We start from the raw sequence: 15,954 nt of genomic DNA on the forward strand, positions 1-15,954 counted from the left end.
TTTATCTCCAATTAACTACCTAAAAAACTGCAAGTGGGGGCTGGGAATGTGGCTTAGCAGTAGAGTGCTTGCCTTGCATGCATGAGGCCCTGGGTTTGATTCCTCAGCACCACATAAACAGCAAAGCCAGAAGTGGCACTGTGGCTTAGGTGGTAGAGTGCTAGACTTAAGTGAAAAAAGAAGCCAGGGACAGTGCTCAGGCTCTGAAACCAAGCCCCAGGACTGGCAAAACAACAGTGAAAAAAACCTGCAAGTAGATCTGTGGCTTAAGTGGGAGAGTACTAGTCTTGAGTAAAAGAGCTCAAGGACAGCACCAAGGCCCTGAGTTCAAGCCCCAAGACAGGCTCCAAAAACAGAAAGAAAGATGCTGTGGGTTTGAAGGCTGTGGGCAGGTGGTCTCTGGTATCTCTCTATGGCTGCTGCTGCAAGGACCCGTTGTGAATCCTTCCCCACTCATGTGCGCTAACCTTTCCCAATCCTGGATTTTCTTTCTTTTTTGCCAGTCCTGGGCCTTGGACTCAGGGCCTGAGCACTGCCCCTGGCTTCTTCCCGCTCAAGGCTAGCACTCTGCCACTTGAGCCACAGCGCCACTTCTGGCCGTTTTCTGTATATGTGGTGCTGGGGAATCGAACCTAGGGCCTCGTGTATCCGAGGCAGGCACTCTTGCCGCTAGGCTATATCCCCAGCCCCTGGATTTTCCTTCTATAGAATGAGACTAATTAATAATAGCGTTCTCCTAGAAGGGTTATTAGGAGAGAAAAATCACATGAAACATCTTTGTGGTTGGCTCAGATCTAACTTGTAGTAATTCTCCATAGTGTATCTGTGTATGGAAGAGGGAGGTTTGGGTGGGGGCAGAGGTACAGAATAGTGAATAGGCTTGACTGACCCACTCAGCTTGATCCTGTGTGTGTGTGTGTGTGTGTGTGTGTGTGTGTGTGTGTGTGTGTGTGTAAATAGGCTTGAGCTTCTAACTGTGATAATCCTGTTGGACTTTGGAAAGTAGGGAGGGCCTCTGGGTCTTTCTGAGTTGCAAACGTGTTGCCACGTGTTCTGCCCCTCATAACAGCAGCTTGCTGAGATAGGGTTCCTGTCAGCCAAGTGGGAGGTAGGGTGTCACCCCAGACCAATTTTGCCAGGGGAAAGAGGTACCTGTCAAAGAATACAGCAGTTCACAGAAGGTTCTAGGTAACATGCCACCATTTCATCACAAATATATCATCAGCTACATTGTCTTCCTCTCTATATCTTAGTCTCTGGAGGAAGAAAAAATTATTGTTGTTGGTCATGGGGCTTGAATTCAGGGCCTGGGCACTTTTTTGCTCAAGGCTATTGCTCTGCCACTTTGAGCCACAGCTCCACTTCCAGTTTTTAGGTGGTTAATTGGAGCTAAGAGTCTCATGGACTTTCTTGCCTGGGCTGCCTTCAAACTGTGATCATCAGATCTCAGCCTCCTGAGGAGCTAGGTTTATAGGCATAAGCCACCAATGCCCAGATGAAAAAATTGCTTTTTGTCATCACAAAACTTATAAAAGAATTTGGAGGACATAAGAAGCACTTTGGCCATGAAACTTTCCTCAGGAGTCAGCTTTATGATGTCTTCTGTCCATGGCTCAGTACCAAGAGAGGCCGCTGCCACAGGAAACCTGAGCCTGTGTTAGAGCCTCTTTCCTTACTCCACTACTTAACCTCAACAGGCCTCTCACAAGAGAGCTGGCAGTCAGCAGCCCTCCTCCTACCCTTGCACATCTGGTTTCCACTTGTGCGTGGTAAGCCTCTCTGAAGTCATTGCTTTCTTTTGGTCACCTCAATCTCCAGTGGACACAACCCCCCAGCCAGACAATGGGCTGTTTCTCACCTACACCCTGCCTTTAACAGCTACTTGTGGGGTCTTCCTGCTTCTATCCAATATGACCTGGATTCTCACCTTATGAATGAAGTCTGGTTGAGTCAACCTCCTCATTAAAACTTCCCAGGGTTCTTTGCTTTAGGATAAAAGTCCCTGCATAATTAGGGTCCACCTTTCCCTCCAGTCTCACCTTCTGCCTCTTCCTCACCGCAGTGACCTTCGTGCCACTATTTCCTTCCTATAGTACACATACTGTACAGTGTACATATAGTACATTGTCCCCTCTGACCATGCCTAGTTAATTCCTGCTCATCCATTAGATCTGTATCATGGACTTACACAGCTCCTGGCTGCCTTTTTTTGTTAATCAGCATCTCTCATATCTCTACTTTGCATGCTTTCTGTGGCTAGCATGAGTCAGAACCAAGTACTCTCTAATGTTCTCTAACACCTGCTCTGGGATGCAGCCTTTAGTGGATACTTGCAGGGATTCTGGGTATGCAGAACAGTCTTGCGTCTAGACCCTGTGAAGGAATAAGGCAAATACATTTGTATGAGGCAAAACCTGGCAGCTACCAGGACAGGTTAATAGAGATCCAGAATGTGAGTGTGGAATGAATCAGGAAATGTTTGCCATTTGAAATGGCCCTTCATCATGGATGGGGTTTTCCATAGTGGTACAGGAGAAAAGCATCCCAAGGCCACAATGCCTGGATAAGATTATGTAAGCAGGGATGGATTTGCCTGGAGATGTCCACATGGTAAATGGAGGGTGTTACTGTGAGATCTCAGCTCTGGCAGGGCCTTCACTGCCTTGTGGGTTGGTTCTCAATGTGGTAGCTCATGGAGAGATGCAAGATTTTAGAGTCACAGAATAATGAAGTTGGAACTGTTCTCTAGGCGGTGACTCTCAAGTAGAGTTTTGGGGAGGGAGGCTGTAGTAACAGGACCATTTAGGAGACTATTTCAGCCCTACCTGTCAGGGGAAAGATGTCAAGAATTAGAGAAGCGTGTGTATCTACCAAGGGGAGGCCACAAGACTAGGCATCTCTTTAGACAGGAAGCCATCAGATGGCGGTGGAGTTTGAACCTGGGCAGGTGGAAGGCTGAGTGTATTACTGATAGGGCGAAAGAGGAGTGGGGTAGAGGAGCGAGAGTCATAGGAGATGGATGGTGATCATTGTCATTTTATCCCTTATTTTTCTCTAAATGTGTTCTTTTCCCCTTTGTCCAATCTCATAAGGAATGATTCTGATTTATCTTCTTAAAGGAGGTCATCTTTAGTATCCATTTTGTGGCTCATTGAGTCTGGTTTAGAAGAGATTTCTGTGGTCCTGGGGATTTATTGTGAAGAACTGCCTCCCCTATCGGCCTCAGTTTAGAGGGCAGGAATCCCTACCTGCTCTGACAAAGAAAGTGTACACAGGACTGGGCATGCTCTCTCTGTTCCATTAGCTCTTACACCAGAGACCCAGTGTTGCCTCGGAATGACAGGAGTGGAAAGCACTGTACACTTAATAACTTTAAAGATCTTGAAGAAGACTTATTATCTGTGTGTGTGTGCGCGCACGCACGTGTACACCTGTACTAGAACTTGAACTTAGGGCTTCTTGTTCTTACTTTCCTTCTTATGGCTGGCATTCTACCACTTGAACTATACTTCTGTAGACTTTTCTACCTAGACTGGTCTTGAACCTCAACCCTACAGGTCTCAGCCCTCTGAGTAGCTAGGATAACAGGTATGAGCTACTGGCACCCATTGTTTGTTCAATTGTTTGTTTGTATGCCCGTTGAATGAATAAATCAGGGTACTTTATTATGTTTTCTTGCTGGTTATTCTTGGATCCAGGTATTAACTTTTTATTCTCCTGTAGGCATCTCTGGACCAAACAGTTGCTCCATTGTTGGATGGCACCACTTTGGGGGTAAGCACAAGCCAATCTGTGGACAGAGGAAGCAGCCAGACCTATGGGAGTTCCCAGAACTTAGGAGATCAATCCTTCCCCGCTGCAAACCCCAGTGATAGCAGGTGAGATTCAGAGTGGTTGAACTCATTCCCCATAGGGTGGGAACAATTTACCAACAAAAGCATTGAGTCTGGGAGCCTATAGCTCTGGACCAGAGTTCTGACTGCCAGAAATGATATGTGGGACCCTGGGCAAGTCAGTCCTTGTGTAACCACATCTCTATGATGGGACTTACGACCTGTGCTCTAATCTTTCTTGCTCACAGGATAGCTAGGAGGTTTCCTCTAAGACAAAGGAAGATGTCAGGTATCATGCAGATGCATAGGGCTTCGCAAAAGGGGCCCAGACCCGTCTGGCCTGGTCACCAAAGTGCCTGTGGCTTGCTTGCACAAGATAGCGTGCAGTCAGGAAGTGAACAAACAGTGAATGAGTCACTCATTATGGCCAAAGGTAGCCATTCTCTTCCTATTCCTGAGCGGCCAGAGAAGGCTGCTGCCTGAGCTTTAAAAAAATGCCCCAGCCTTTTAATAACTTTAAATGAATACATAACTGTACGTATTTATAAGATCATGTGCTCTGGCCTTTAAACCCATTATCAGTTTCGAGAAACTTTTTTTTTCCTTTTGTTAGCCGTGAGGCTTGAACGTAAGTTCTAAGTGCTGTCCCTGAACTTTCTTGCTCAAGGATAGTGTTCTACCACTTTGAGCCATAGTGCCACTTCTAGTTTTTGAGTGGTTAATTGGAGATAAGAGGCTCACAGGGACTTTTCTGCCCAGACTGGCTTTGAACTATGATCCTCAGATCTCAGCCTCCTGAGTAGCTAAGATTACACTGGTACCTGGCTGAGAAACTTTTTAACTTCCTTCCAGGCTGTGCTTGCTTTAAAATAATTCTGCCCAATCTGTTCTTACTGCCTCAGTGTACAGACTTGAGAGTCATTGACTAAATGAGCTAAGTAACTTCTGCACCCCTTTCTGTGAGCACAGACAATGCCGTGGGTGCTCACCTGGCCCCTGTCGGCAGGTTTCCTTAATGTCATAAATCCTATGCTGGTTTTACTTTTGCCTTACACCAGAGCATGGTGCTGATCGGTTCATTTCTGGGTTTTGCTGCTTCTGTATTCTTCCAGGCTCCTGGCGTTTGGCTACCATTTTGGTGTTCCTATAGAAGAGCTCAGCAGGGTTGCCCAGTGCACAGGAAATAAGTGTATCTGCTTACTTCCTCACTGCTTGCAAGGTTGAGTAGCAGCTTTTGGAAGAAAAGAAAAACCATAGATGTTTAGCCTGGAAGTGAGAAGGCCAAAAATGACTGGACAGGCAGAATTAAGACCAATAACTGAAAATAACAGGAAACCGATTTCATTTTAGGCCAAGGAAGTAGCATTATGAGGGGTACTGTTCACTGAACAGAAATGGGCTGTATTTAGAGGAGCTTTTGAGGGTGTCTGTGCTGGGAGGACACCCTCTTGCCCAAACATATGGACTCAGTAGAAACTCGGTGTTAGGAGGAAAAGCTTTTTCGAACCCTGAGGTTCTGGTTTTTATTTTTTTGATGTGATGTTGGGCATTTGGAACCTAGGGCCATGTTAGGCAAGTGCTATACCAGTGAGCCACAACCTCAGCCCCAAAATGTTGCAGAAGAGCGTGTGATGGAGGAAACAGAGAGATTTTAAAGTATGGTCAACCTAGGACAACCCAGTTTGGGTGGACCATTCAACTCTGAGTTTGTGTGTGTGTGTGTGTGTGTGTGTGTGTGTGTGTGTGTGTGTGTGTATATGTGTATGTGTGTGTGTGTGTGTGTATATATATGTATGTGTTGGGACAGATTGGCCTGGAACTGGAGATCCTCTTGCCTTAGTGTCCTAAGTGCTGGGATTATAGTCATGTGCTACCATGCCTAACTTGAGCATGTTCTGAGGCACTGTCATATGACCAAGAACAAAGTGGAGTAGTAGGAGGTAGAAAGCTCTGAGCTTTGGACTGTGGCTGACCTGAATTTGAATCCAGGTCCTGGTGTTTCTCTTCCCAGCTCTTTGGCCTTCACTAGCTCCTTGAACCAGCCTGAGTTTCAAAGAGTCAAAGCTATTGTGGTAGTGTTTAGTATTGTCTATCATTTGGGACTGTATGACGAGACTTTTCATCCTATACTTACTATCACACACACTGGCCTCACAATGACTTTGAAAAAGAGGAATAGCATCATTCCCACATTTTAGATGAGGAAACAGGCTTTTAAAAAGCCAGAGGTGGTGTAGCTGTTGAGTGAGGATACTGAGATTCTAGCCTCCATGCTTTGGGTCAAGACTGAATAATTGACACGGCTCCTGTCAGCAGTCACTTGGTTTCCTATAATCTGAGAGCAGTACAAGGAGATTGCTTGGAAATGCCTGGGCCTGAAGCATATTTTTCTTTTTCTTTTTTTTTTTTGTTTTTTTTTGTTTTTTTGGCCAGTCCTGGGCTTGAACTCAGGGCCTGAGCGCTGTCCCTGGCTTCTTTTTGTTCAAGGCCAGCACTCTGCCACTTGAGCCACAGCGCCACTTCTGGCCATTTTCTATATATGTGGTGCTGGGGAATCGAACCCAGGGCTTCATGTATAGGAGGCAAGCACTCTTGCCACTAGGCCATATTCCCAGCCCTGAAGCATATTTTTCAAAGGGAGAGATGCTTATTCAGGGTGGGTAGATTTAGACATGAACCTACTTTGTATTCTGCTTTTTAAAAAACAAAGTAGGAAACTACCTGTGAAATAGTGACCATGTATATACCCTATTGTTTTGTGTCCCTCTGTGTTACAGCTCTCAGCAGCAGACGACAAGCTGTTTGACATCATCTTCCACTCTAGTGGAGATCCTGGAAGCCATGAAGCACCCCTCGTAAGTGGCTCACTGCATTACACCTATGGTGCAGAGGCTGAAGGTTGCTCAAGGCCTATGCCACAGCAGTACTCAGGTAGTATGGCTGGATAGAGCCCTACTTAGCTTTGCTGTTCACCAGCTGTGGCAAGTTATTCCTTTTTTTTTTTTTTTTTGTCAGTTGTGGGGCTTGAACCCTGAGCAGTGTCCCTAAGGTCTTTTGCTCAAGCCTAGAGGTCTACCACTTAGAGCCACAGTGCCAATTCTGGGTTTCTGATGGTTCATTAGAGATAAGACTCTCATGGACTTTTCTGCCCGGGCTACCTTTGAATCAGGATCCTCGGATTTTAGCCTCTTGAGTAGCTAGGATTACAAGTAAGAGCCATCACTGCCCAGCTTTGTGGCAAATTGTTTCTCTAAGCTTCTGTTACCTGGTTTGTATAGTATTGTTTTTTTTAGGTTATTAAGCCCATGGTTAATCAAAGGATTAAATTAAGTAGCTATGTGAAGGACCTTATGCAATGAAATGTCAGGTCCTTTGCCCTATAACACTTTTTTGTGTGTATGTGTGATGGTCCTAGGGCCTGAACTCAGGGCCTAGGCCTTGTTCTTGAGCTTATTTTACTCAAGGCTAGTGCTCTACCACTTGTGCTGTAGCACCACTTCTGGCCTTTTTTTGAGTAGTTTATTGGGGATAAGAGTCTCACAGACTTTCCTGCCATGCTGGCTTTGAACTGCAATCCTCAGATCACTAGGATTACAGGCATGAGCCACCATTGCCCAGCTGTGATGGAGATTTCTCTTGGTCTAGAAATTGCTTTCTGGGTTTCTTCAATTCAGGTAGTAAATGTTTTTGGTTTTTTTTTTTTCTTTCTGCTTGTGGCCACTGGGAACACACATACCCTGATCACTGTGATGGAACCCAGGACAGGAGTCCAGCTGCTCTCTGAACAGAAAGGCCTCTCACCATGCTGCTTCGTCAGTGCCGAGGGGGTGCATTGGCTGATGAACAACGTAGAGGGGGTGCAGACACAGGCAATGGCCATTGACATCATGCAGGTGAGGCTGGCCCACAGAACTGCATGCTCTGGTTCTTGGGAAACCAAGACATGGTTTGGAAATAGTTACTTTTTCCAGTAACAAGATCTGTAGTTGGGGGGTGAGAATTTGTTTTGTTGTTATTGTTGTTTTGTTTGTTCTATGTTTTTGTCAGTCATGGGGCTTCAACTTTGGGCCTCGGTGCTGTCCCTGAGCTCTTCAGCTCAAAGCTAGCACTCTACCACTTTGAGCCACAGTACCACTTCCAGTTGTTGAGTGGTTAATTGGAGATAAGAGACTCATGGCTTTTCTTTTTTTTTTTTTTTGGCCAGTCCCAGGCCTTGGACTCAGGGCCTGAGCACCATCCCTGGCTTCTTCCCGCTCAAGGCTAGCACTCTGCCACCTGAGCCACAGCGCCGCTTCTGGCCGTTTTCCATATATGTGGCGCTGGGGAATCGAACTGAGAGCTTCATGTGTAGGAGGCAAGCACTCTTGCCACTAGGCCATATTCCCAGCACTCATGGCTTTACTTGCCCAGGCTAGCTTTGAACCGCAATCCCCACATCTCAGCCTCCTGAGTAGCTAGGATTACAGGAATAAGCCACTGGTGCCCGGCCCCATCTCTTTTTCCTTTTCTTTTTCTTTTGCCAGTCCTGGGGCTTGAACTCAGGGCTTCTTTTTGCTCAAGGCTAGCACTCTACATCTAGAGCCACAGAGCCACTTCCGGCTTTTTCTATTTATGTAGTGCTGAGGAATCGAAGCCAGAGCTTCGTGTATATGAGGCAAGCACTCTACTGCTCAGCCACATTCCCAGCCCTGATGTAACTTTTTCTTTCCAAATATTTTTGTCTGTGATTGATTGAATCCACAGATACAGAAAGCTGGATGTGTATATAAGATTCATTCTATCTGTGGTTTTAGGCATCTTTTGGGGGTTGTGGGACGTATTCCCCTTGAATAGAAGGGTTCTATTATAAAGCAAAATGGTAGGTGTGTTAAACTTGGATTATGGTCCACCTGGATGTTGTTTATACTTTCCTGTGTGTATGAAATATTTAATAGTAATAGCATACATTAACATTTTGTGCTGTAATCTACACCAGACAAATTGCACAGTGCATTCTTCTAGAATCCACTGTTGCAACCCAGCCTGACCCTCAGAGGTCCCACTGAGATGCCCCTCTGGGTAAGCTCCAGAGTTTCATTGTCTTTCCTAGAAAATGCTGGAAGAGCAGCTCATTGCGCATGCTTCTGGTGAAGCCTGGCGGACCTTCATCTACGGCTTCTATTTCTACAAGATAGTGATGGACAGAGAGCCGGACCGAGGTCAGAGCCAAGGCAAATGTGTTTGCTCCAGCGGGAGGGGTTTCCCTGGCAATTTGCTTTTCCATCTGACAGTGCTTCCTGATCTCCATGAATGCCTTTGTAGTCTTACACATCTGTCAATTTCCTTGAGCCGTTGTACTTAATTTCATCATAATCAGAGTGACAAGCATTTCTTAAGCTATATAACATATCCTTATTGAGGATACTGTGAGTAAAAGATAAACCTTGAGGCCCAGGGCCCTGGTGTGAGAAATTCTCAGGGTTACTTTAGGGGGCTCTGTTTTCCTTTTCTTTCCTCTGCCACTGCCTCTTCCTCCTCCTTCTCCTCCCCCCTTTTTGTCCTGCACTGAGACATGAACTTGGTACCTGATACTTTTGCTCCTTTGCTGATGCTCTACCAGCTGAGCCACATCTCAGAGCCCCCTTGGGGTCTTTTTTTAAATAGAACACCTTACTCCTACTTCACCTTGACTTAGCCATCATGTTACCAACAGAACCATGTCAGGTGGGCTCCACTCTTATGACTTACAGCACTTTTCATGTGCTGGGTTTTTGAGCTTTATTTCCTTCCCCAGGAAGTCTAACAAGTACCAGCAAGTTTTTCAAGACATGTCCTAAATATGGTCATCGTTTGGTACTCCCCCCCAGGGTAGAAAGTTCCATGATGCTCAATTTCCTTACATAAAATGATGCAATATTTGCATATAACCTGTGCAACACATCACCTGTAAACTTTAAATCATTTCTGGATTATTTATATTACCTCATACAGTGTAACTACTCATGCACTATATTGCTTAGAGAATGATTATGAGTTCAGTACAGATGCAAGTTTTTCCCCCAAAATGTTTTCCATATGATTTCATTGGATCTATGGATGTAGAACCCATGAGTCTAGAGGTCTGTTTGGGTTTTTGTTTGCACATGCTAGGAAAGCACTCTACTACTATACTGTTATCTTTGTACTTCTTGGGATCGTACCCAAGGCCTTATGAATGCTATGCAAGGACTCTACAACTGAGCCACACCCCTAGCCTTAAAAAATGTGGAAAGGTGATCCCCAGGGGGGTCAGAGGCTTGGCTCAGCTGGCAGAGCACTAGCCAATGAGTGAAAGAAAGCATCAGGTATGGAGTCTGAATCCCATTGATGCCTTTCCCTTAAATTTGACCTGTTTCACCTTCAAATTTATAAAAAATAAAACAACAGCAACAATACAGATCATTACATGCTCTAAAATTAGGAGCGGGAAATTGAGGCTAAAATATTTTTTAAAAATAGGACTAAATTTCACAGAACATAAAACTAACCACTTAAGTCGTTCAGTATATTTGTGAGGTATTGTATAAACAGCACCACCGTATTAGTTTCAGGTCATTTTTATCACCTCAAAATGAGCCCCCTCACCCTGTTAGCCATCACTCCCCATTTTTTCCTCCTCTTCTCCACCTAGGCAGTGTTTGGTCTCTAAAGATTTATATCCTCTGAGCATCTCATATAAATGGAGTCCTATCATGTGTGGCCTCTTATGTCCGGTTTCTCTTACTGTGCATGCTTTTAAGGTTCATCCATGTTGTCGCATGGATCAATAAGAATGTTAACATTTGCAACAAGGATCCTTCACTCCCTTCTTCTTGCCCCCAGTGGCCATGCAGCAGCCCGCTGCCACCTGGCACACGGCAGGGGTGGATGACTTCGCCAGCTTCCAGCGCAAGTGGTTTGAGGTGGCCTTTGTGGCAGAAGAGCTCTTACACTCGGAGATTCCCGCCTTTCTCCTGCCGTGGCTCCCCAGCCGGCCAGCCTCCTATGCAAGCAGACACAGCTCCTTCAGCCGCAGTTTTGGAGGACGCAGTCAGGCAGCTGCACTTTTAGGTATATGTTTGTCCTGCCTTGGGTCTGGGCTGCATTTGGCAGGCGGCTGGGAGAGGGTGGTGGACAAGAAAGAGAATGGAACCACATGGACCAGGATTATAGCCACTGTGACCGTCACCATGCATCTGTTGGCACTGCTATCTTCCACTGCCTGAGTGGGTCCAGCTCCGTGATTGTCCCAACCAGCTGACAGGATTTAGCATCTCTCGAATCAGAGCATGGAATCTGTCAAACCTGTACCAATAGGAGAGAACAGGAAAATTTCTACTTTTTCCAAGAGAACCTCAGGACTCAGGGGCTATAACTGGTGCTCACTGCATGTTTAGTTCCTCAGGGGCCTTTCCTACAATTCTAGCATCTTAGGTTCTCAGAAGAAGAAAGGGCCTAAAAGGTCATCCATTCCAGACCCTGGCTGGGCCTGAATCTCCCCTTTCATCTCTTCCTCCCAGGGCTTCTTGCCAAATCGAGGGATGTGAACTGAAAGCCTTTCCCCCTTGCCATGGTTCTCTGACTGTAAGACAGGAATGAATATCTTGTGACCTTTTGATTGGAAGTGGGACCTGTATTCTAGAGGACCCACCAATGGTTGGAGATTCAGGAGTCTTTTGAAAATACATGCTCTGGATGAGGTACTATAGGATTTATCTAAGTCAGGTTGTAGCATCCCTGCAAGGCTAGTGTTCTGTCACTTGAGCCACAGCTCAACTTCCATCCTGAAAACCCTCTGGAAAGCAGGAAGCAACTGTGACATAGACCAGACTCCAGTGGAATGCCATGTTCTGCTTCATTCTCTGGTAAAGGCCCAGCTAGATGGAATTCTTGCCTAGTTAGTAGACTAGAAATCTTAATAGCCAACATGGTTTCCAGAGCCTCAGATTCACCGAGATCCTTCACCCTTAGAGCTACATCTGTAGTTGCTCAGCGTTGTATATGACAAGTGGAGAGGGTAGGAAAGAGCTACAGGGGTACAGTGGCTTCCTCCCTTCACCCAACCTGGGAGGCATTGGAGCAGGTGCCAGGCCTGCGTGAAGTGCTGTTTTCAGCTTGGGAGGACAAATAAATGGTCAGAGGTGGCCCAATAAAAAGAAGCACTGTCCTCTGCCCTGTCCTGGCCCCGGGCTCCTTCTGTGCTTTTAGCAATTCATTTCTGGCTGCTCCAAGTCCTGCCTGATGTGATAGTGCTGGTAAAAGCATCAGTGCCAGGTTTCTGAGTGTCAATGAGTCAGGCACTGTACCAAGCAGAAAAAGACCTCATGTCATCTAGTAGTCCTGCACCAGGATTGCTAGACTTAAGCATTAGAGTTCTGATTCTCAGTTTGTCTAATGCTCTGCATCTACTAGATGCTAGAGCTGGAGTTTAGTCTCAGGATTGCCCAGTCCTGAAGCCTGAGCTCTAACCATACTGCACCTCGACTGGTTAGGACTTAAGGTGATTCACACAAAAGCTAGATTCAGGAACAATTAACTGCTGCTCTGCTGATGAGAACACTCAGGTCCTAGCCCTTGCTGTAAAAGCATAGCTGATTTAGTGTGGCTTCTCTTCTTTCTCTTCCACCTTGCTTGTCTTTCCTTCACTTCCATTGAAGTCCTAGATCCAGCCACTGGGATCCCTACCAGGGTCTAAAGCCAATTGACCTTGTCATCTTTCTAGTCTCCATCACCCATTGCATGTCTTCACTTGCCTCATTGCACAGGTTAGAGCAATGAAGCCTCTAACTGCTGTTCCCCAATCCCATCCTTGGTATTCTTGTGTCCCTAAGAAAAAAGAAGCTAGTAGAAGTGAATTCCTAGCTGGGTACTGGGGGCTTCTATCTGTGATCCTAGAGACTCAGGAGACTGAGATCTGAGAATCCTGGTTCAAAGCCAGCCCAGGCAGGAAAGTCCATGAGACTCTCATTTCTAATTAACTACTAGAAAACCAGAAGTGTTGCTGTAGCTTAAAATGGTAGAGCACTAGCCTTAAGCACAAAAGCTCAAGAACAGCATCAGACTCCCAAGTTCAAGCCCCATGACTTATAAAAAAAAAAAAAAGTAAATTCCCATCTTCCCTTACCAGTAGTTGTGTGGTAAAATGAGGGAGGGAGTCCTGAGGGTTCCTGGGGCACTGTTCCCCCCTTCCCCAGATACTCTCAGGGGCTCCCTCCCTCCCTTCTAGTTCTCCCCTGTGGTCATATATGAGTAAGACCTTGCCTAACAACACCCTCTGGGGGGGGCACCCCCCCTAGGCTGCTGACACTCAGCTTCTTTGTTGCCTTTGATCTTAGCACCACCTGACATTCTGTTTGTACAGCCTGTATGTTTCTCTACTTCTACAAGGACTTAAGATATGTGATGAACCTTTGTTTCATTCGCCAGCTGTCTCTGCACCTAGAGACTGCTTGTCACCTAGTCAGCTTAATCCATATCTGCTAGACATGTGAAAACATGAATGAACATGTTCCTAATGGGAACATTAGGTCTGGAATCAGCAAACTTTCTGACCCTAAGTAATCAACTGGGTAGTTCTGCTATTTCATTCTGTTGACCCTACTTGTCCAGGAACAAACAAACCACCCTTCACCTTAGAGTCATTGTGCTTACCTCACCCTCCAGGAGACAAGGCACATGTCCCAGAGGCCTAGACACAGTCCCGGCCCACTTGCTGTACTTCTTAGTTTTTCTGGAAAGTGCTTCAGGTGTGCATCATTGTGTAGATTCTCAAGCTTTCCTGATATTGTCTGTACAAACTCCTTTCCAAAATTCTCTCCTTTGGTGGCTGGTCAAACCTATTGATGGTTATAGTCTTATGTTCCAGATCAGAGTCCATTCTCTTAGCTTAGCTCTGGTTCTCAGTGTTGAAAGAATAGTCCAAGCACAGTGCTGGTGCTCACGCCTCTAATCCTAGCTACTCAGGAGGCTGAGATCTGAAGATCACGGTTCAAAGCTAGTCCAGGCAGGAAAGTCCGTGAGACTCTTATCTCCGATTAACCACCAGAAAAACAGAAGTGGTGCTGTGGCTCAAGTAGTAGAGTGCTAGCCTTGAGCTGAATTGCTCAGGGACAACATCCAGGCCCAGAGTTCAAACCCCATGACCGACAAGACAAAAACATAATAGTCCATAGAAAAATAAGTCATGGCTCACACCTGTAATCCTAGCTACTCAAGAGGCTAAGATCTGAGGATCACGGTTCAAAGCCAGCCCAGGCAGAAAAGTCTGTAAGACTCTCTAATAACTACTCAGAAAAAGCCAGAAGTGGTGCTGTGGCTCCAAGTGGTAGAGTGCTAGCCTTGAGTCAAAGAGGCTCAGGGACAGAACCCAGGCCCTAAGTTTAAGCTCCAGGACTGACAAAAAAAAAAGGGGGGTGGGGGGATGTATTCAAAAAGGAAAGGGAGAAGATGGGAGGATTTGTAGCCCTAGCAGGTAGTTTTATGAACCAGTGTTCTCTACCTGGGGTCTGTGTCCTGGCCTTAGGGGCACAGTAAATCTGAAACTAGGCAGAATTTTATACAAAGATATGTTTTCCCAGAAAACATGCTGGCTTTTCAATGTTCCCCGTGGTTGTTAAAAAGAATTTTTATTTTTATTTTTTTGGCCAGTCCTGGGCCTTGGACTCAGGGCCTGAGCACCGTCCCTCAAGGCTAGCACTCTGCCACCTGAGCCACAGCGCCCCTTCTGGCTGTTTTCCATATATGTGGTGCTGGGGAATCGAACCGAGAGCTTCATGTGTGGGAGGCAAGCACTCTTGCCCCTAGGCCATATTCCCAGCCCTGTTAAAAAGAATTTTATTTCACCACCCCTCCTACAGGAAGTGGCTTTTTTTTTTTTGGCCAGTCCTGGGCCCTGGACCCAGGGCCCGAGCACTGTCCCTGGCTTCTTCCCGCTCAAGGCCAGCACTCTGCCACTTGAGCCACAGCGCCGCTTCTGGCCGTTTTCTGTATATGTGGTGCTGGGGAATCGAACCTAGGGCCTCGTGTATCCGAGGCAGGCACTCTTGCCACTAGGCTATATCCCCAGCCCCAGGAAGTGGCTTTTTTAAAAACCCATTTTAAACCTAACATGACCTTATTAAAGGTGATTTTATCCAGTGGCAATTTTCAGACCTTTCTGTTAGAACATGAAATGGTTCTTCCCAGCATTCTGTTTGTTTGCTTTTTCTTATTTTTGTGTTTTTGAGATAGTAACCTAGGCTGACCTTGAACTTCTAATCCTCTTGCCTCATCCCCCTGAGTTTTGGGATTTCGGTGTTTACCACCACCCCTGGCTTCTTCCAGTGTTTTCTCAGGTTAATTTAGAGGCTGTGTCCTTTACTTATGTGAGAAAGAGCTATTGTCCTTTTTATTTTTTAAGCTGGTCCTGAGGCTTGAACTCAAGAGTTTGGGTGCTATCCTTGAACTTTTTTGCTCAAGGCTAAGTAGCACTGGACCAATTACTCCACAGCTCCACATCTGGCTTTTTGGTAGTTAATTGGAGATAAGAATCTCATGGATGGGCTGGGGATATGGCCTAGTGGCAAGAGTGCTTGCTTTGTATACATGAGGCCCTGGGTTTGATTCCCCAGCACCACATATACAGAAAACGGCCAGAAGTGGCGCTGTGGCTCAAGTGGCAGAGTGCTAGCCTTGAGCAAAAAGAAGCCAGGGACAGTGCTCAGGCCCTGAGTTTAAGGCCCAGGACTGGCCAAAAAAAAAGAATCTCATGGATTTTCCTGCCCAGGCTGACTTGGAACCACAATCCTCAGATCTCAGCCTCCTGAGTAGTTAGGATTACAATCATGAGCCACCAGTACTCAGCTAAGTGCTATTGTCTTTAAATTAGGCCATCTTTCTAGCTAGGCATGGTGGCACGTGCCTGTAATCCCAGTGTTTAGGAGATTGAGGCATGAAGATTTCAAGGTTGAGACCAGTCAGGACTACATAGCAAATCTGAAAACAGACTGGACTGCATACTGAGACACTGTCTCAAAACAAAACAAAACAAAAAACAGGCCAGGCACCAGTGGCTCTTGCCTGCTGTAATCCTAGCTACTTAGGAACCTGAGATACGAGGATTGGGGTTCAGAACCAGGCCAAGAAG

The 15,954-nt window shown here is 46.1% G+C and overlaps 1 protein-coding gene across 9 annotated transcripts in view; it reads left to right on the forward strand.

Annotated features, from left to right (window-relative positions):
• Depdc5 (DEP domain containing 5, GATOR1 subcomplex subunit) overlaps positions 1–15,954 on the forward strand; it is a 130,058-nt gene that overhangs the window by 97,886 nt on the left and 16,218 nt on the right. For all 9 annotated transcript variants that reach the window (XM_048343357.1, XM_048343361.1, XM_048343358.1 and 6 more), the window contains 5 exons: positions 3,724–3,878; positions 6,611–6,688; positions 7,594–7,726; positions 8,923–9,031; positions 10,674–10,901. In XM_048343357.1, coding sequence (XP_048199314.1) covers positions 3,724–3,878; positions 6,611–6,688; positions 7,594–7,726; positions 8,923–9,031; positions 10,674–10,901 — 703 coding nt within the window. The remainder of the gene's footprint in view (positions 1–3,723; positions 3,879–6,610; positions 6,689–7,593; positions 7,727–8,922; positions 9,032–10,673; positions 10,902–15,954) is intronic.

This window comes from Perognathus longimembris, chromosome 3 (assembly GCF_023159225.1).
Source record: "Perognathus longimembris pacificus isolate PPM17 chromosome 3, ASM2315922v1, whole genome shotgun sequence".
Lineage (NCBI taxonomy): Eukaryota > Metazoa > Chordata > Mammalia > Rodentia > Heteromyidae > Perognathus > Perognathus longimembris.